The sequence below is a fragment of the Loxodonta africana genome, chromosome 5 (assembly GCF_030014295.1).
Source record: "Loxodonta africana isolate mLoxAfr1 chromosome 5, mLoxAfr1.hap2, whole genome shotgun sequence".
Lineage (NCBI taxonomy): Eukaryota > Metazoa > Chordata > Mammalia > Proboscidea > Elephantidae > Loxodonta > Loxodonta africana.
Genome location: NC_087346.1, coordinates 62,157,193 through 62,177,705, shown reverse-complemented (window position 1 = coordinate 62,177,705; position 20,513 = coordinate 62,157,193). Strand labels below are relative to the sequence as shown.

General features: G+C 35.8%; 1 protein-coding gene across 8 annotated transcripts in view; it reads left to right on the top strand.

The window, feature by feature from the left end:
• The window catches only part of CCSER1 (coiled-coil serine rich protein 1), an 845,607-nt gene that overhangs the window by 167,376 nt on the left and 657,718 nt on the right, over nt 1–20,513 (top strand). For all 8 annotated transcript variants that reach the window (XM_064285541.1, XM_023553241.2, XM_023553242.2 and 5 more), the window contains 2 exons: nt 13,837–15,198; nt 20,305–20,489. In XM_064285541.1, the coding sequence (XP_064141611.1) occupies nt 13,878–15,198; nt 20,305–20,489 (1,506 nt within the window). In that variant the 5' untranslated portion in view covers nt 13,837–13,877. The remainder of the gene's footprint in view (nt 1–13,836; nt 15,199–20,304; nt 20,490–20,513) is intronic.

Here is a 20,513-nt window from a genome sequence, read left to right as displayed (position 1 = left end):
AACCAAAAGGTCAGCAGTTCAAATCCACCAGCCGCTCCTTGGAAACCCTATGGGACAGTCCTACTCTTCCTTGTAGGGTTGCTGTGAGTCGGAACCGACTGGATGGCACCTAACAACAACAATAACATACATATAGTATATATTCTATGCCATAGAATATATGCTGTATACACACACAACATATATAGTATCTATAATATATATAGCATATATTCTATGACATAGAATACATTATATATATAGATTTCCCCCCACACATCTGTCATTTTGTTTTACCGTGGAAGTTTGCGTGTTGCTGTGATGCTGGAAGCTATGCCACCAGTATTCAAATACCAATAGGGTCACCCATGATGGAGAAAAGACTGAGGTTGTCAAGGATTTCATTTTACTTGGATCCATAATGAACACCCATGGAAGCAGCAGTCAAGAAATCAAAAGACACATTGCATTGGGCAAATCTGCTGTAAAATACCTCTTTAAAGTTTTAAAAAGCAAAGACGTCACCTTGAAGACTAAAGTGTGCCTGACCCAAGCCATGGTGTTTTCAATTGCCTCATGTTTATGCAAAAGCTGAACGATGAATAAGGAAGATTGAAGAGGAATTGATGCTTTTCAATTGTAGTGTTGGTGAAAAATATTGAATAGACTGTGGACTACCAAAAGAAAAAAAAAATCTGTCTTGGAAGAAATACACCCAGAACGCTCCTTAGAAGCAAGGAAGGAGAGACTACATCTCACATACTTCAGACATGTTATCAGGAGGGATTAGTACCAGGAGAAGGACATCATGCTTCTTAAAGTAGAGGGTCAATGAAAAAGAGGAAGACTCTCAATGAGATGGATTGACACAGTGGCTGCAACAATGTTATGCTCGAACATAACAACTTTTGTGAGGATGGCGCAGGACCAGGTGGTGTTTCCTTCTGTTGTACACTCTGTTGTAACTTTGAGTTGGAACCAACTCGATGGCACCTAACAACAACAACAACATATAGAATATGTATATATTCTATGCCAAGAAATATATATGCTGAACCCTGCCCTGGTGGCACAGCGGTTAAAGCGATTGACTACTAACCTAAAGGTTGGCGGCTTGAAATCAGCAGCTCCCCGGGAGAAAAATGTGGCAGTCTGCTTTGTGAAGATTTACAGCCTAGGAAACCGTATGGGGTCATTATGAGTCGGGATGGACTCGACAGCAGTGGGTATACATATGTAGACTATAATATATACTACATATAATATCCGAAACCCTGGTGGTGTAGTGGTTAAAAGTTCAGGTGCTAACCAAAAGGTCAGTAGTCCAGCTCTGCCAGGTGCTCCTTGGAAACCCTATGGGGCAGTTCTACTCTGTCCTATCGGGTTGCTATGAGTCGGAATTGACTCGATGACAACGGGCTTGGCTTGGGCTTGGTATATAATATATATACTATATAAGTATATATTCTGTGCCATAAAAAAAAAAAAAACATAGAATGAATATATACATTAGTTTCTAATACCAGGACAATATTTCTCCACAAAGCAAACCAGGCACCTTTTAGGGTCTTCTTCCAGATTCTGGGGACCCTTATCTGTTTGCTGTATGATACTCTTTCTCCATTTCCTCTAAGCTGGGATGTCTGCTTATTGGTTTGAAGGCTTTATCATGAATCACACAGTGTTCTCAGATCCTACTTAAAGAGAATAATTTAAACTCTTCTTGATGGGTCTTACCTGACAATGGATCTGCCATTGAACAAGAAGTTGTATACTAAACCACTCCCTATTAAACATTCTCACAGCAGCAATAGCATTGAGGATATTATTGTTTAAAATAATATATTATTGTTACTGTGGTATATGTAATTGTGTGATATCTTTTTTGTGCATTGAAACAGTGATGATAATTTCCACAGTTTGTCTTTAGCAGCAGAAAGACCTGGATTCAAATCTTAGCTTTAACTCTGAACTCAAATTTCTTTCTGTATCTGATAAGAATAATATAGTTATCTAAAAAAGTTACTAGGAGGGTAAGATGAGATGACTATATGAAGTACTTGGTGCAAATTATATGTTCACTGTTCCAGTGAACTTCTTGCTGATTAAGTTAAAAGAAAGCAACTGAAGGAAAATAAGAGAAAGCTAATTATGTTAATGTAGTTCCTTGAAAAATAAATTTTGTTTCAAAACTGTCCAAAATTGGAAATAATATTCAATTACAAAGATATATCAGATGCTTACAAAGCAAGAGCTTTATTTCGTTTGAAATAAGGACGTGTCTGTGGCCGTGGCAGAGGACCTGCTTTTTATTTTATTGGATTAGATTTAATTCCATTATTAAGAACACCAGTTCCTGTAAATGTTAGTGCAGCTACCTGTTTGTATTTCTTTGAGTGAGGTTCTTAATCAGTCTGCATTTTAATTTCCTCATCCTTAGAAATAAGTCCACCTTCCAAATTTTTTTTTTTTTCCCAAATAGATGATTCAGGAAATAGTCGCCCACCAAGGTGGAACTCCTTAAAAGTTCCAAGTTGCAAAATCTCCATCTAGTGGTGCCTCAAGGCAGGCACACCACTGAGGTGGTCCCTTTGGCATCAACACAAGTCTTTCTCTAATGAATTCTTCCTTACTAAATATTCCATCTGATAAACAATGTGTTATCAGTATAATTTCAGTGTCAGCCATTGCTTGTAGTCATCTTTGATGTAGGATCATAGTCTCACAAGAAGAAAATGTGCTGAATTTATTAACAAGGTTTAAGGGTTCTTTTTTTTAAAAAAAAAAGAGTGAGCTCTATTTATTACATCTTCATTTTGATCAATGCTGTGTAATTCTCCTTAAAAATAAATGAATTTTGAAGTCAAGGAACAATACAGGTAATAAAATAAACACCTTAATATGAACATTAAAATTTATGAATCTAATTGTTGGTTTAATATTGGATTTTTCTACCAATTAAAAATTTATCTCTACATAATCTGAAATAATTTCAAGCTGGTATTGTATTATCTCAGAGGATTTTATTTTTCAAGTGTATTAAGTATCAGCCATCCCTTGCTCCCTAGGTTCTAAAACCTATATCCCTGTTCTAATTCATCAATTGCAAACCAAAATATTAAAGAATCTTTTTGAGGAGAGAAATATAAAAGACTATGTATATGATTTGGTCCAGTTCATTGACTCTGTATGTAAGGAAATATATAGGAAACAAACCTGCCATCCAGCATATTTCTAATTTTATCACATAGCAAATTGACCCCATTCCAAGCTCCATTTTTGCACGCACTGTCCCTCTTTTTTAAATATGCTACATCTGAGGTTGTAAAAATAGTCTCTAGAAATTATTTTTACCTATGAAAAACTACTCAACTCTAGTTCATTATTAACTTTGAACTAGAAAAAATATTCAGAATGATATTTTATTATCAGGCCTTTGTATGTGTGTCTGTGCGTGTGTGTGTACGTATATTCCTAAAATTCACAGATTTTATGCATGTGTATACAATGTAATAAATTAGGGGGACTCATAAAAAGCCCTTTAAATCAGTTCTCTAATTTTATGAATGAGGAAGCAGGATCCAAGAGACATAGAACTCCACAGATACATTGTGAAACACTTTCTTTGATGAACATAATCATTAAAGGTGAGTTCAAAGCAACACTTTTTAAAACAAGAAAACAAATCCAAGATTCTGTTTTAAAATTATTTTCAGAGAATTTATACTCAGTGCCATATATAACCCAAAAAACCAAACCCAGTGCCGTCGAGTCGATTCCAACTCATAGCGAACCCTATAGGACAGAGTAGAACTGCCCCCGTAGAGTTTCCAAGGAGGACCTGGTGGATTCGAACTGTCGACACTTTGATTAGCAGCCGTAGCACTTAACCACTATGCCACCAGAGTTTCCAAGTGCCATAAATAGCTTAATGGAAATCAGTATATTCTTCAACATGCATCAGTCAGCGTTATAAAGGATACAACTGTAGCAGTATTTGTAACAAACGCAAGGCTGTAATGATTTGAGGATATTCTCATTTCTTTTTTTTTTTTTATTTCACCAGAACAATGCTAACCTTCAATTGTATTGATCTAATATTTGTATTTGAACCAAAGCATATATTGAAAATATTGGTATCCTATTGCTTCCATGGTGATTGATGTTGTCAAATGTCCATATGATTGACTATGTACAGATAGAGACAGGCACATATAAATGTTCAGTGTAGCCATCATTATATGTAATTTCCTAATATGTATTCTAATTTGTATTTTTAAAATTCTTTTCATCTGGTGTTTGTATCATTGTATCACATGTCATAATATTTCCTTTTTCTTATTTATATTTGTATACATTTGTCTATGACCATTAGCTGTTCTATGGAAAATGTTAAATAAAAAATATAGTGATAGATATTTGAGAACTTATAATAAGAATAAAATATACTACTACCTTTAGACACTTTTTTGCATTAATATATTTCCTATTAAGCAATACAGTATTATTTAAACATATGTTGTATTGTTTCAAAAACAATGAAAAAATATATTTGAATTGACACATATCAATCTGAATTCCACTAAAAATATAAGTGCTATACAAATTCATAAGTTAAAAAATGCTAAGAAACTTTCCTTTTTACTATTATATTATTTTAAACTTTTCAAGTGAAAAGTTAGGGGGAGAGTCTTGCCTTCAAAAGACTTTTTATCAGATACGAATTGTTAAAAAAAAAAAAAGAAAATTTAGGTAGTAAGTGTATTTGGATAATTTTATTTTTCATTTAAATAAAAGACGTGATGTTTGATAATTAAATGCTCCATAGATCTTTAAATTGGTTTTCAAAGTAAATAAAATTGACTTTATTGTCCAAAAGGAAGATCTCTTCCACCCTCTGCTGATACGTACATGCAACTGCAGGTTATGTTTTTTTATTACAAAGCTGGGTTTTTAGTAAAGAAAATTAAAATGTAAGGCAAATCCAGTCATTGTAATATTTAGTAAAAAATGAACTATTGTAGGAACACACACTGTGGATATACAAACAAAATGTAAACTGATTTATCTGATTCGCTTACCGGTCTTAAAATGAATATCTGTAATGGCATTAATTTATTACTAATGAGAAAGTCATGATAGCACATGCTTCTAAGTCATCATATAACTCAAATTTATTATATAACTCACTGTATAAAATGATAGTGACCTATCATTTTTTATTATAGGAATATTGAAACATCAAAAAATGGTGAAAAACCTGGGGTAAATGATTTGTGTCTGACATACCACTGACAACATTTTTTGATAAGTTGTTGTATGTTTAAAAATGTGAGAGTTTTCTGAGAGAAAGAAAACAGTATGTAATAATAAATCTAGATAGAATTCAAGCTGTCAGGAAAGTAAATCTCAATTTATGAACAGATACAGTTTGAAATGAAAGTCACATAAAATATAAATTCCAACATTAAAAATTTTTAAATATAAATTTTAATGATACATGGAGAATATATTGACGTCGTCAAGGATTTCATTTTACTAGCATTAGCCATCTACGCCCAGGGAAGCACAGTCAAGAAATCAAAAGACACATTGCATTGGGCAAATTTGCTGCAAAAGACCTCTTTAAAGTGTTAAAAAGCAAAGATCTCACTTTGAGGACTAAGGTACGCCTGACCCAAAACATGGTATTTCCAATCACCTCATATGCTTGTGAAAACTGGACAATGAATAAGGAAAACTGAAGAAGAATTGATGCTTTTGAATTATGATGTTGGCAAAGAATGTTAATATATCATGGACTTCCAGAAGGAGAAACCAATCTGTCTCTTGGAAGAAATGCAGCCAGAATGCTCCTTATTAGCTAGGATGGTGAGACTTCATCTCAGGTGCTTTGAATGTATAATTAGGAGGGACAAGTCCCTGAGAAGGACGTCATGCTTGGTAAAGCAGAGGGTCAGTAAAGAAGAGGAAGAACCTTAAGAAGATGAATTGACACGGTGGCTGCAACAATGGGCTCAAACATAGCAACAATTGTGAGGATGGCACAGGACCAGGAAGTGTTTCATTCTGTTGTACGTAGAGAACCTATGAGTCAGAACTGACTGCACAGCACCTAACAACAAGAACAATGTTAAAATGAAATATAATGAAAAATACGAAGTTTTTATTTCATTTTAAGGATTCATAGCACTTGTCATATGTTTTATTTATTTCAATACTTTGTGTTAAAAATATAAAACATTTGAAGAGGTATTAAAATACTCAGAATTGACAATATATATTTTCCCATGTTTAGTCAAATTGTTTTTAGAAACAGTTATTTTCCCACATGCCCAGTTATGTTCTCCTCCTCCTTCCCAGAGGCAACCACCATTATTAATTTTGGTGTAATTCACAAAGTTGCTTTTAGCATATTTGCATGAACATGTCTAATCTTTCCACATTCTGTAATGTTTTTTGATAGGCCATATATTGCTGTATTTCTTTAAGTGAATTTATTCATTTTGCTAATAAAAGTATATCATAAATGCTTTCTCATTGTTGTTGTTAGTTGCTGTTGAGTCAATTTCAACTCATGGTGACCCCATGTGTGCACGGAGTAGAATTTCTCTCTAGTTCTCAAGGCTGTGACCTCTGTGGCACCTCTAAATGGGTTTGAACTGCCAACCTTTTGACTAGTAGTAGAGTGCTTAACCTTCTGTAACATGCAGTCACCCAGGGACTCCTTGGTTATTGTTAAAACTTCTTATTACAGCTAACATTAAAATTCCCATTGATGGCAGCCCCAACCCCACTGTCAACACTTTGGAGTATATTCTTCCATATTTTTCCTTGTGTATTTTCAAACATATATATCTACAGAAATAATAATAAGAAGAATTTATTAAGTTATCTTAATACATTTATACTTTACCTAAAAGGATATAGCATATCATTTAGCAAGCTGATCTCATTACTACTGAATGCCTCAGGAATATTTTTCTATGCCTGTTCATATCTTTTGTTCATATCTTTTACTTTATAGGTTTATCTGTTGCATATTATGCTGCAATATAAATATATCATTTTTTTTAAATTCCCTAACTAATGGGCATTTATATTATTTTCAGTTTTCACTATTATGAACTATCTCTGAATGTCCCCATACATATTTTTTTTTGTGCAGATGTGTATCATTTAAGGGTAAATACTGAGAAGTAGAATTAGTTTTTAATTTGATATTTTGATAAATAATTCTCTAAAAATGACTCAGAGAATTTGGACTTCTTCGTAAGTATGTCTAAGTACCACTTTTTCCACCTAACTTGATATTATTAAATTTTAAAATGTTATGGGTGAAACAGTATCTTGTGGTTTTTCCAGATTAATAATGTGGTTGAATATCTTTTCATATGTCAATTAGTGATTTATATTTCCTCTTCTGTGAACTTCCTGTTCATATTTTTTGCTGTCTTTTGTGTTTTTTCTTTCTTGTTGGCTTAGAGGAGTTCTTTGTGTATTCCCTGATAAATAATGCATTAGAATATGTTTTTATATATTCATTGATGATTTGTATTCTTTAATTGTTTATATTTCTAGTTCATTTATTTTTCCTTTGTGATTGTACTCCTTCCTTCTTCTCTCTCTCCTTCCTCCCTCCTTCCCTCCTCCCTCCCTCCCTCCCTCCCTCCCTCCCTCCCTTCCTTCCTCCCTTCCTTCCTCTGTCACTCCCTCCTTTCCTCTGTCCCTCCCTATTCCAGATATAAATCCTTTGGCTATTTTGTATGTTGCCCTTGAGTACTTTGTAGATGACTGTCATGTAGGTACAGAAGTCCATCCTCTTGTCAGTTGGTGTTCCAGAGCTTCCCAGTGGTATCCATTTAAAACTAGTCTCCTTTGGATACCACATCCTTGCTTAAAGTTTTTTCTCCTGTCCTATTATGCTTCCCTTCCTCCCTTCTCCTTAGAATACTTTGCCAATAAATGACTTGAACAAGATTTACTTACCAGTCTCTGCTTCTGGGAAACCTAACCTTGTACACTAAGAGCCCTGGTGCTGAAATTGTTAAGTGCTAGACTGCTAACTAAAAAGTTAGTGGTTTCAACCCACCCAGCTGCTCTAAGGGAGAAAGACCTGGTGATCTGCTCCCATAAAGATTATAGCCAAGAAAACCCTAAGATTACCCTAATGATTGCTGTTGTTGTTAGGTACCTTTGAGTTGATTCTAACTCATAATGACACTATGCACAACAGGAAGAAACACTGCTAGGTCCTATGTCGTCCTCACAATTGTTGCTATGCTGGAGCCCCTCCTTGCCCTTCATCTCACTGAAGGTCTTCCTCTCTTTTTGCTGACCCTCTACTCCACCAAGCATGATGTCCTTCTCCAGGGGATGGCCCCTCCTGGTAACATGTCCAAAGTATGTGAGATGAAGTCTTGCCATCCTTGCTTCTGAGGCGCATTCTGGCTGTACTTCTTCCGAGGTATATCTGTTGGTTCTCCTGGAATCCATGATATATATTCAATATTCTTCTCCAACACCATAATTCAGAGGCATCAGTTCTTCTTTGGTCTTTCTTATTTATCATCCAGCTTTTGCATGCATATGAGGTGATTGAAAATACCATGGCTTGTCCTCAAAGTGACATCTTTGCTTTTTAACACTTTAAAGAGGTCTTTTGCAGCAGATTTGCCCAATGCAATATGGCGTTTGATTTCTTGACTTGTTTCCATGAATGTAGATTTTTATTCCAAGTAAATTGAAATCCTTGACAACTTCAGTCTTTTCTGCATTTATCACGATGTTGCTTATTGGTCCAGTTGTGAGGGTTTTTGTGTTCTTTATATTGAGCTGTAAGCTGTAGTCTTTGATCTTCATCAGTAAGTACTTCAAACTCTCTTCACTCTCAGCAAGCAAGGTTGTGTCATCTGCATATTGCAAGTTGTTAATGAGTCTTTCTCCAATCCTGATGTCCAGTACTTCATATATTTCAGTTTCTCAGATTATTTGCTCAGCATACAGATGGAGTAAGTATGGTGAAAGGGTACAGCCCTAATGTACACCTTCCCTGATTTAAAACCATGCAGTATCCCTTTGTTCAGTTCAGACGACTGCCCCTTGGTCTATGTGCAGGTTCCTCGTGAGTGCAGTTAAAAGTGTTATAAAATTCCCATTCTTCACAATGTTATCAATAATTTGTTATGATCCACACAGTTGAATGTTTTTGCATAGTCAGTAAAACATTGGCAAACATCTTTCTGGTATTCTCTGCATTCAGGCAAGATCTATTTGACATCAGCAATGATCTCTCTTTTTCTGAATCCAGCTTGAATTTCTGGCAGTTCCCTGCCAATGTACTGCTGTAACCGCCTTTGAATGATCTTCAGCAAAATTTTAATTGAGTGTGATATTAATAATATTGTTCGATAATTTCTGCATTCTGTTGGATCAGCTTTCTTTGGAATTGGCACAAATATGAATCTCTAACAGTCATTTGGCCAGGTGTCTGTCTTCCGAATTAATTTGCATAGACAGTTGAGCGCCTCCAGAGCTGCATCTTTTTGTTGAAACATTTCCATTGGTATTCTGTAAATTCCTGGAGCCTCATTTTTCACGAATGTCTTCAATACAACCTGGACTTTTTCCTTCAATACCGTTGGTTCTTGATCATATGCTGCCTCCTGAAATGGTTGAACGTGGACCAATACTTTTTGGTATAGTAAATCTGTGTATCCATTCCATCTTCTTTTGATGCTTCCTGAGTTGTTCAGTATTTTGCCCATAGAATCCTTCAATGTTGCAACTTGAGGCTTGAATTTTTTCTTTAGTTCTTTCAGCTTGAGAAATGCCAAGCATGTTCTTCCCCTTTGATTTTCTAACTCCAGGTCCTCGCATATTTCATTGTAATACTTTACATTTTCCTCTTGAGCCGCCCTTTGGAATCTTCTGTTAAAGCCAAGAAAAGTCAATGGGACAGTGCTACTGTATCACATGGTTTCACTATGAATTGAAAATCAACTTGATGGCACCTAACAATAACAACCTAGGACACTGAAGAATTTTGTTCCCTTAAAACGTTCAATGCTTTTAAGCCAAACCAAATTTTCCAATATAGAATATGATTATGAAAAATAATGCAACTCTTCTTTATTTACAAAAATTGCATATTTTCAAATGTATGCTCTTCTCTTTAAAGTTGTGTATCTATTCTGTTGACATAGCCACAGTTTAACACATTTTTCAAATTTCCCTTTTTGGAATCATGTTCAAAATCTGAAGCACAGTCTTTGGATATTCATAATTTGTTCAGTTCTTTGCTTCTTAGAGACAAAATTATTTTGTTGACAGTGAGAAAATTATCCAGGCCTGTGTAGTTAGAAAGGTAATCAACATGGTGAGTAATATTTTGGGTCAAAAACAAGGCATGGTTGAATTGAAAATATTTTTTAGAGATAAGATTAAAAAAATGTTTGTAATATTGACTACCTCACTGTTTATTCAGTGACATATTGGTGGTAGTAACATTTCCAAGCCCCATTGAGGGTATTGAGGCATCTAATAGCTTTCCTGCCCTGTCTAGGATTGGCTCAGGAAATGGCCAGTACTGAGTGTACATGTAGAAGCAGTAGAACTTCCAGCTCTGAGAGGCTGGGAAAGCTAAACTAAAATATGTGTGTTGTAGACAGCACAAGCATGGTTAGCTGTTCATGACAATACCTTAAGTTACTGAGCATTAACCATGGCCTACACTCTGTTTATCACTCAGTTTATCAGAGCCTAAACATTTGTTTTCAGTGGAAATCTGGTTGTTTCCATTAAGTATTTAAGAAGATGAGTAATTATTATAGTATTTTTTTCATTAGTTAAATCCTTTCAATACTTGCTAAAGAGATATGGAACTAAGTCACTGTTTTATTTTTAAATGCTAATCCAAGTGCAAATACTTAAAAAAATTCAAGAAACATTCCAGTATACATAAATTATTAAGGTATTTCAATAATAATGTAAGTATCTTGACATTAATGCATAGAAAGCCATAGATTCACAACTAACTGGAAATCATTAGGTTTGATAATGCTCTAATTAGAGCAAAATCTTCAGTGAGCATTAATTGGAATAAATGCTGCATTATATAAATGAAAAATCACAACATTAAGAGTGAGATTATAGGGAAAAATTGTATTATTCATTGTATCCACTTTGGAGAATGTAGGCTGAGAGAAAAATGGACATTTTTAATTTGTGAAGGCTTTCAAGAACTAAAATGTCTTTTGTGTATATTTTAAGCTTTCTTTACCATAAGCCTTGCAAGAATACTTAAATGTTTTGGGAGGGGTTCACATACAATTTAATTTATACTCAGATTCAGTGATAGCGATTAAACAAAAATCTTACAATGAAAATTTGTCAGGGTTCCTATCTTTTGGAACAAACTTCAAATATTTATAATTGCCTATGAAAGAAAATATTTTCCACTTTTGTTGCATACTTCTTCAAGGAAATAAAAATATTTTATTTTATCAATTCTCACTGTATATACGGAAGGCTGGAAACCCTGGTGGCATAATGGTTAAGAGCCACGGCTGCTAACCAAAAGGTCAGCAGTTCGAGTCCACCAGGCGCTCCTTGGAAACCCTATGGGGCAGTTCTACTCTGTCCTATAGGGTTGCAATGAGTCAGAATTGACTCAACAGCAATAGGTACAGAATATGGAAGGCTGATATCATGGAGAGTTTGTCATTCATGTAGTATCTGTTAGTCTTTCCGAAGATTGTTTCAGTTGGTAAAGCAAACAAACATAGCCTGATTCAGGTTGACAAAGAAGGTGTATACATCACGTGTACGGAATTAAGTAAAATTGAAAAAGTAAAACAAAACAAAATAGGAATCCAAATCATGGTACTCATAGTACAGCAAGACTGACGGACAACTAGGAGTTTTGAGGTGGAAGAGTATGTAGGCCCTCAGCAGCAAAAGCTTTTGGCTTTTCACTTTACTGAAAGCAGTATATACCATGCTGTTTATGAGTTAACTGTGTAGTTAGATAAGGCTTGTTTCTTCTTCCTGTTTATAATTAAATGAGTGACATTGAGCAAGTTACCTTTCAACTGTAAAATGTTGATAGTAATTAATGTTACCTACTGCTAGAGTTATAAGCATTAAAAGAGATGATATATGTAAAAGTACTTGGCACATCATAGCCAAGCACTTCCTTCTCCTCCATCATCATCATCATCATCATCATCATCATCATCATCAAAATTATAATTGTCATCATCAGTGGCTCATACATTTTCTGTATTTCTACTTCTCTCAATGTGTATTTTCATATCTCTCAACATTACCAAATAGCTTAGCTTTTATTTAAGTCTGCTTCAAATCATAAGGCGCCCTGGTGGCACAGTGGTTAAGTGCTTGGCTGCTAACTAAAAGATCAGTGGTTCAAACCCACTATCCGATTTTCTGGAGAAAGATGTGACAGTCTACTACTATAAATATATGCAGCTTCGGAAACGCAATGGAGCAGTTCTATCCTGTCCTATAGGGTCACCATGAGTCAGAATCAACTCGACGGCAGTGGGTTAGGTTTTTGATTCTTCAACTCATAGCTGTGGCTTCCTCATAATTTTAACTTATGACCCTACTCTATGTCCTTCGAAATTTATTTCCCTTTACCAAGGGTGCGATCATTTCTAAACTTCCCAGATCGAACTCTAAGGGGAGGAATCCATTTCAATTATTTTTTCTTTGGGCGAGGATTCTATGATCAGGCCATACCATAGGCTAGTATGGTATTTTATCAAACTCACTTCAATAAATTATTGGGTCATTTAGTGCAAGACATGCCTGTATAAGGCTGCCCTTCAAAAATTTGGGGTATTTAACCCACAGAGGCAATTGTCATGGCTAATGCATGCCTTGTTCATGTTGTTGTTAGGTGTGGTCCACTTGGTTCTGACTCATAGTGACCCTGTGTACGATGGAACAAAACACTGCCTGGTCCTGTGCCATCTTCACAATCATTGTGATGTTTGAGCCCACTATTGCAACTACTGTGTCAGTCCATCTTATTGGGAGTCTTCATCTTTTTTACTGACCCACCACTTTACCAAGCATGATGTCCTTTTCCAGGGACTGGTCACTTGTGATAACGTGTCCAAAGTACATGAGACGAAGTCTCACCATCCTTGCTTCTACGGAGCATTCTGGCTGTACTTCTTCCAGGACAGATTTGTTCATCTGCCTACTGCCTCTAAATTAGTGGCAACATGCAGTGGAGGAGAAGGGTCGAAGGACCTTAGGATAGATACTGTTCATTTGGGTTTCACTGGCTAAGATTCTGATTGATTCCTTAGCACAACTGGAACTTAATATATGAATCCTACTGTGTAGTGTCAATTATATTTAAGTTTATATTTGTATCTTAAAGTCATTGTAATAGGAATGTATTCTCATTTAGAGATTGTGTTCAATTGTTTTTAAATAATTGTGTTTGTCATTTTTATAAGTCTCTTAGTAAAGAGGGGACAAAAGTCAAAATTAAACAATTTACCACAATTATAGAACCAGTTGTGAGTTGTAATGGTGGGCCTTGAATAGAGATATATTGTGTTTCCCAACCAAAACTCCTTCAAGTAAACTTTAAATATTTTTGGCAACTGTCAAATTTTTGTATCATCATAAAATTTCTTTCTAAGTTATTAGATCATTTTGCTACTTACAAATTAAAAAAATAATAGTCAGAATTTTATTTTTGTCTTATTATAAAAACAAATCTATGTAATATCCTGAAAAAAGTGTATTTTGTCTTTAAATGTTTTATTTATAATTGAACTTTATTGATTTCATTCTTTTTGTTTTAATGTTTATCAGGCTGCGAAGTTGACTATCACAGTGCAAGCCTTGGAGTCCCAATGGGGGACTCAGGATCAAGACGATCTACCCTGGTCTCCCGGTTGCCAATATTCAGAAGAAGTATTAGCAGAAGACATGATTCTCTTCCTTCTTCACCCTCCTCCAGTAATACAGTTGGTGTCCACAGTTCTCCTTCCAGCACTAACTCAAGCTCAGGTAGTACAGGTAAACGCAGAAGCATATTTCGTACTCCGTCCATTAGCTTCCACCATAAGAAGGGGAGCGAACCGAAGCAAGAATCTACCAACCAGAACCTTAGTATTTCAAATGGTGCTCAACCTGGTCATGGCAGTACGCAAAAACTGAATTTAGAAGAGCATGTTAAAACCAGGGGAAGACATTCTGTTGGTTTTAGTAGTTCACGAAATAAGAAGATAACAAGATCTTTGACAGAGGATTTTGAAAGGGAAAAGGAGCACTCAGCTAATAAGAATGTTTTTATAAATTGTCTAAGTTCTGGCAAAAGTGAGGGGGATGATTCTGGATTCACAGAAGAACAAACTCGTCGTTCTATTAAATACTCAACAAGAAAGCTACTTCCTAAATCTTTTTCATCTCACTATAAATTCTCTAAGCCAGTACCACAGAGCCAGTCCATTTCATTGGTACAACAGTCTGGATTCTCATTGGAAATTACACAATACCAGGAGAAAGAACCTGTATTAGTAAGGGCTTCTCCATCTTGTTCTGTGGATGTAACAGAACGGGCAGGAAGCTCCTTACAATCCCCTTTGCTTTCTGCTGATCTTACCACAGCTCAGACACCTTCAGAGTTTTTAGCCTTGACTGAAGATTCTGTGTCTGAAGCGGATACATTTCCCCAAAGTGGAAGCCTGGCATCCCACTGTGACAACCTTGGCCACAATGATTCTACCTCTCAGATCTCTCTCAATCCTGCTGCTGTTACAAAGACAACAATAGAACTTATGGCAAATGTTCCCTGTGCAAGTGTGTCTCCTGGGAAATACAGATTAGAAGGTCGATGTAGTACAGAATCTAATTCCTTACCTGAAACCCCTGCTGCTAACCAGAAGGAAGTGTTATTACAAATCACTGAACCACCTGTTATGGATGTGAATGACTCAAAGATTCACCTATCAATAGATAATCAAAGAGAAGAAAATATGGTGTTACAAAATGGTGAAACAATGTTGGGGACAAGCTCCCCACGGAAACTTGGATTTTATGAGCAACATAAAGCAGTACCGGAGCGTGTTAAAGGGATCCATCCTATTTCAGATTCAAAGATAATACCCTCTTCTGGCGATCGTCATATTTTTAACAAAACATCATGTGGTTATGAAGCAAATCCTACCAAAGGTATACTGATTTTCTTTGTACACTATTGATATGAACTAATTTTCATTATAATTTACATTGTTTTCTTATTCCATCAATGAACAGAAACCACATTTTCATAGTTTTCACTCTGTAATATTCTTTCCCTATTTATAAGTTTTAAATATTCTCCCTGTTTGATTTTAAGTTTACCTCAATTTTATTATTCAAAAACTAATTCAGCAGTATTCTTCTTAGTTGTGCTATCCAAATTCTGACCCTCAGAAATTATTTAGCACATTTACTAATTATCAGAATAAAATGGAAATGAAATTAATTTTATTTGCAATGTTACTATATCTTAAAGGAAGACTGTCTTTTTAAAAGTTCATTATAGAGGTATTGGTATTTCTTAGTTAATGAAATGGATATATTCCAGCCAAAATCACTAGCAAATAAATTTGTATGATTTAAATTCCATTTTCTAGTTCCATGATGGTTTCATTGTTAAATAGGATCCATAGTTTGGCATAAATGTTCTCTACCTCGTGATACAGTAGAATTGCAAGCATGTAAAATATTGGGACCTGGAGACCCTGGTTATAACCCAGCTTCTGTCATTAACTAGCTCTATCACCTTGCACACTTCCTCTTTAGTTTGAAAAAAAAAAAAGGGGGGGGCTTGAATTACTCCCTTCTGGCTGCAGAAGACTCTGTAATGTAACATAAAATTCAGTTTGAGAAAATTATTGAATGAATACCACCTACTGGGCTGTTTTAAGGAGCTCTGATGGTGCAATGTTTAGCACTTGGCTGCTAACTGGAAGGTCATCAGTTCAAACCCACCGGCCACTCCGAAGGAGAAAGATGTGACAGTCTGCTTCCATAAAGATTACAGCCTTGGAAACCGTATGAGGGTAGTTCTACTCTGTCTTATAGGGTTGGTATGAGTCGAAATTCAGTTGAAATTGACTCAAAGGCAACAGGTTTGGTTTTTTCAGGTGTCTTAGTTATCTAGTGCTGCTATAACAGGACTATCACAAGTGGATGGCTTTAACAAAGAGAAATATATTCTCTCACAGTCTAGGAGGCTAGAAGTCCGAATTCAGGGTGCCAGCTGTAGGGGAAGGTCCTTGTCATCAGTCTTCCTCAGTCAAGGAGTCTCTCAGCACAGGGACCCAGGGTCCAAAGGACATACTGTTCTCCTGGCTCTTGTTTCTTGGTGGTATGAGGTCCTGTGTCTCTCTGCTCAATTCTCTTTTATATCTCAAAAGAGATTGACTTTAGACACAACCTAATCTTGTAGTTTGAGTCCTGCCTCATTAAAACAACCGCAGCTGATCCCACCTCATTACCATCTTAGAGGTAGGATTTACAACACATAGAAAAATCACATCAGATCACAAAATGGTAGACAGTCACACAATACTGGGAATCATGGCCTAGCCAAGTTGGCACACATTTTCGGGGAACACAATTCAGTCCATAACATCTGGCCTGTATTAGACATTATATTTTTGGCTTGCTTCCCTATTACTATTATTGCCACTGCTGCCACTTGTAACACTCATTGTCTGCTGAGTGGTTATTATATCCTATATATTGTTCTGTGCACTTTGCATACTGTCTTAGAGTTCTCTAGAGAAATGGAATCAGTGAGATGTGCATATGGATATATAGATACAGATTTCCTTTGAGAAACTGGCTCATGAGACTGTGGCAAATCCAAAATTATTAGGTCAGGTGGCAGGCTAGAGACTTCTGCAGACTTGTGTTTCAAAATTTGTATGTCAGGCAAGAGAAAAAGTAAAGAGAGCAAGAGTTCTGGCAAAATGTCTATGTATAGTCAGAAGGTAGAACACAACTAAGGAAACTCCCTTTTTACTCTTTTGGCTTTCAGCTGATTGGTTGAGGCCCACCCACACTATGGGAAGTAATCTGCTTAAGAGCAGATTAAGGCCAACTGTTTTAATCACATGTAATTATAGCAACAAGATTAATGTTTTAACAAATAACTGGGCATCATAGCCTAGCCAGTTTGACACAAAATTGACCATCACTCATGTATCAATTCATTTAACCCTCAAATGATTGATTGAAATTGCTACTACTATTATAACTACTTTTACAGGTGAAGTAACTGGAACAGAGATAGGTAGAGTAAATTGTCCAAAGTCACAAAGTTAAGTGATTGAATTGGATACAAACCCCACGTAGTAGGTGCTAGTAAAACCAAAACCAAACCTGCTGCCTTTGAGTCAATTCCGACACATAGTTGCAGAGTAAAAATGCACTGCATAGGGTTTTCCTGGCTGTTACCTTTTGGAAGCAGATCACCAAGTCTTTCTTCCAGAGCAGTTCTGTGAGTTCAAACTGCCAACCTTTCAGTTAGTGGACATGTGCTTAAGCATAGGGGCCACCTAGGGACTCCTTTTGTTGTTGTTTTTTGCCTTTGGGTTGATTCTGACTCATAGTAACCCTATGGGACAAAGTAGAACTGGCTCATAGGGCTTCCAAGCCTATAATCTTTACAGGAGCAGATCTCTATGTCTTTTCTCCCATAGAGACACTAGTGGGTTCAAACTGCTGACTTCAGTTTGCAGCCAAGTGCTTAACCACGGCTAGGCACTAGTATAGTCCACATTTTATAAATGTGAAAACTGTGGCCCAGGGATCATACAGCTGGGAAGTAGCACAAACAAAATTACAGCTATCTGAACCCAAAGCTCAGGCTCTTAATGAATACACTGTACTATAGGCCATGACCCTGGCTTTCCTAACACAGTAAGAATAATACAAAAATATTAAATGAAATTAATAATAGGGCAAATGATGTATTATTGTGTCAAGAAGAGTAGGATTATATGATTTATCTAACTGGTCCCATCATAAACATGGGTAATTTTAAAGTTTTAAATGCATGAATTAATTTTCTACTTTTTTCAAGCTGTCTCGATATTATATTTTCCACAATTGAATCAAGATGATTTTTAAACAACTGCCTACTTTTTTCATTTTTTGAACTTGGTTGCCTTGCCTGTACTCTTGGCTTGAGTTACACCTGTTTAGCTTTTTTTTAATAGAAATGTACTTATAAGAATGATGATGATTGTTTTCCTTTCTGTTTATACTTAATATGAGCCAGAAAAGGTGCTAAGTAATTTACATGCAGTATTTTATTTAATGGAAAACCTGGTGGCGTAGTGGTTAAGTGCTATGGCTGCTAACCAAAAGGTTGGTAGTGCAAATCCACCAGGCACTCCTTGGAAACTCTATGGGGCAGTTCTACTCTGTCCTATAGGGGCTCTATGAGTCAGAATTGACTCAATGGCAACATGTTTGGTTTTGGTTCTTTAATTTTATTTAGTCCTCATAAAAATTTTAGGTGGTAGTTAATAATACCTAAGATTTAGCATTAAGTTAAATAATTTCATGAGGTCACATTGTCAACAGATGGTGGATCCCAGATCTTGTTTAAAAATGATGGCTTCCCTCAAGGTCTGATTGAATACTGTATATATTTACTTCTGTGGAAACTAGAGAATGATCACAATTATCTTGCTGACTAATAATCTGTTGACTAGGATCCTAACTGTAAGCCATTTAATACACTAAAGTAATTCCACTGAATTTGACAACCAGTTACTTTTTCCTGGACATTAGCTATTTAGCCATTATCATCTACAACTTGATAAAATTGTAACACAGAAGGGGACATACGCTGGTAACATCAATAAGGAAAAGATGGTAGTATAGTCTCCTTTATTTTGTGGAGTATTTTCCTGCTATTCATGAGGATTTAAAAATTCTGTGTTTAAAATTTTAAAAATAATGATAAGTAAGTGCATTTTCTGCTTTGAGGAGTTGGTATAAACGCTAAATTTCATAATATCATGTTAATTCTGTATCTGTTATGAAGCATATTTAAGCCACTGTACTTAATACACATCTGACTGTATTAGGTACAAAATTAGATCATGATTAATAATGGAGTGTCGAGTTCTCTGACAGTTTTTTATTCATTGGCTTAACAAGTTATTTGAAAAGAATTGCCATTCATTGAACTAATCAGTTCTGTCCAGAAGTCTTGAGATCAACCAGTAGATAAGCCTAAACAGGACAATTCATTCACTCATTTTTTTCATTCATTCAAAAATATTTGTTGTTTTTAGCACAGTTTTAGGCACTAGGGATATAGCAATGAACAAATCAGACACAAATTCCCACATTTGTGGAGCTTACATTCTATTAGGGAGACTCAGAAAATTAATACACAAATAAATTAATTGTCATTTTGTGATAACTGCTGAGGATGTGCTTAAAGAAGAATAAATAATTAGGTTGGGGTGGGGTGGGGTTGTAGTTTGCATTTTTAAATATAAGTAGGATAGTAACCAGTGAGAAGGTAACATATTAACTAGAAATTTGAAGAAGATCTGAGAGTAAGCAATACAGATATTTAACAGAAGAATATTCATTGCAAAGACCTAGGGGCAGAAGCATGCCTGTCACATTCCAGGAATAGCAAGAAGTCTGATGTGGCAAGAGCAGAGTGAAAGAGGGGAGGATAGTAGAAGATGAGGTAGGAGGAACTATTAGAAAGCTGTTGCATTAATCTGGAATCCCTGTGTGTTAAAAATAGTTAACACAGTTGGCTGTTAGCCAAAAGGTTGGAGGTTCAACCACCCAGAGGCATCTTGCAAGAAAGGATTGGAGATGTACTTCTGAATTATCAGCCACTGAAGACCCTACGGAGCACATTTCTACTCTGAAACACATGGGGTCGCCATGAGTCAGAATTGACTTGATGACAAATGATTGTTGCATTAATCAAGCCAAGAGTTGATGGGGCTTGGACTAGGATATTAGTTGGAGATGCAGTGAGAAGTGATCAGATTCTGGATACATTTTGAAAGTAATAAGGATAAGATTTGCTTATATGATATGTGAGAAATGTGAGATACGAAGAAGCCAAGAATGACTCCAAAGGATTTGACCTTCAAAGAGATTTCATGATAAGGCAAACTACCACTGCTAATTTAAGTTTTTGTGATTGAGAATTTTAAATGACATCGTGAGCTTTCCATTTGTCTTCAAAAGCTATGTTTAAGTATCTATGTTAATATCTATTCATGTTTCTTTTAATAGTTCTTGCCAGTAGTTTCAGTCCGTATCGTGAAGGAAGATTCATAGAGAGGCGACTACGATCCTCATCAGAAGGAACTACAGGGAGTAGCAGAATGATTTTGAAACCAAAAGATGGAAATGCAGAAGAAGTTAATAGTTTAAGAAAGCAGAGGGCAGGCTCCTCGTCTTCAAAAATGAATAGCATGGTAAGTGTATACATATGTCTACAT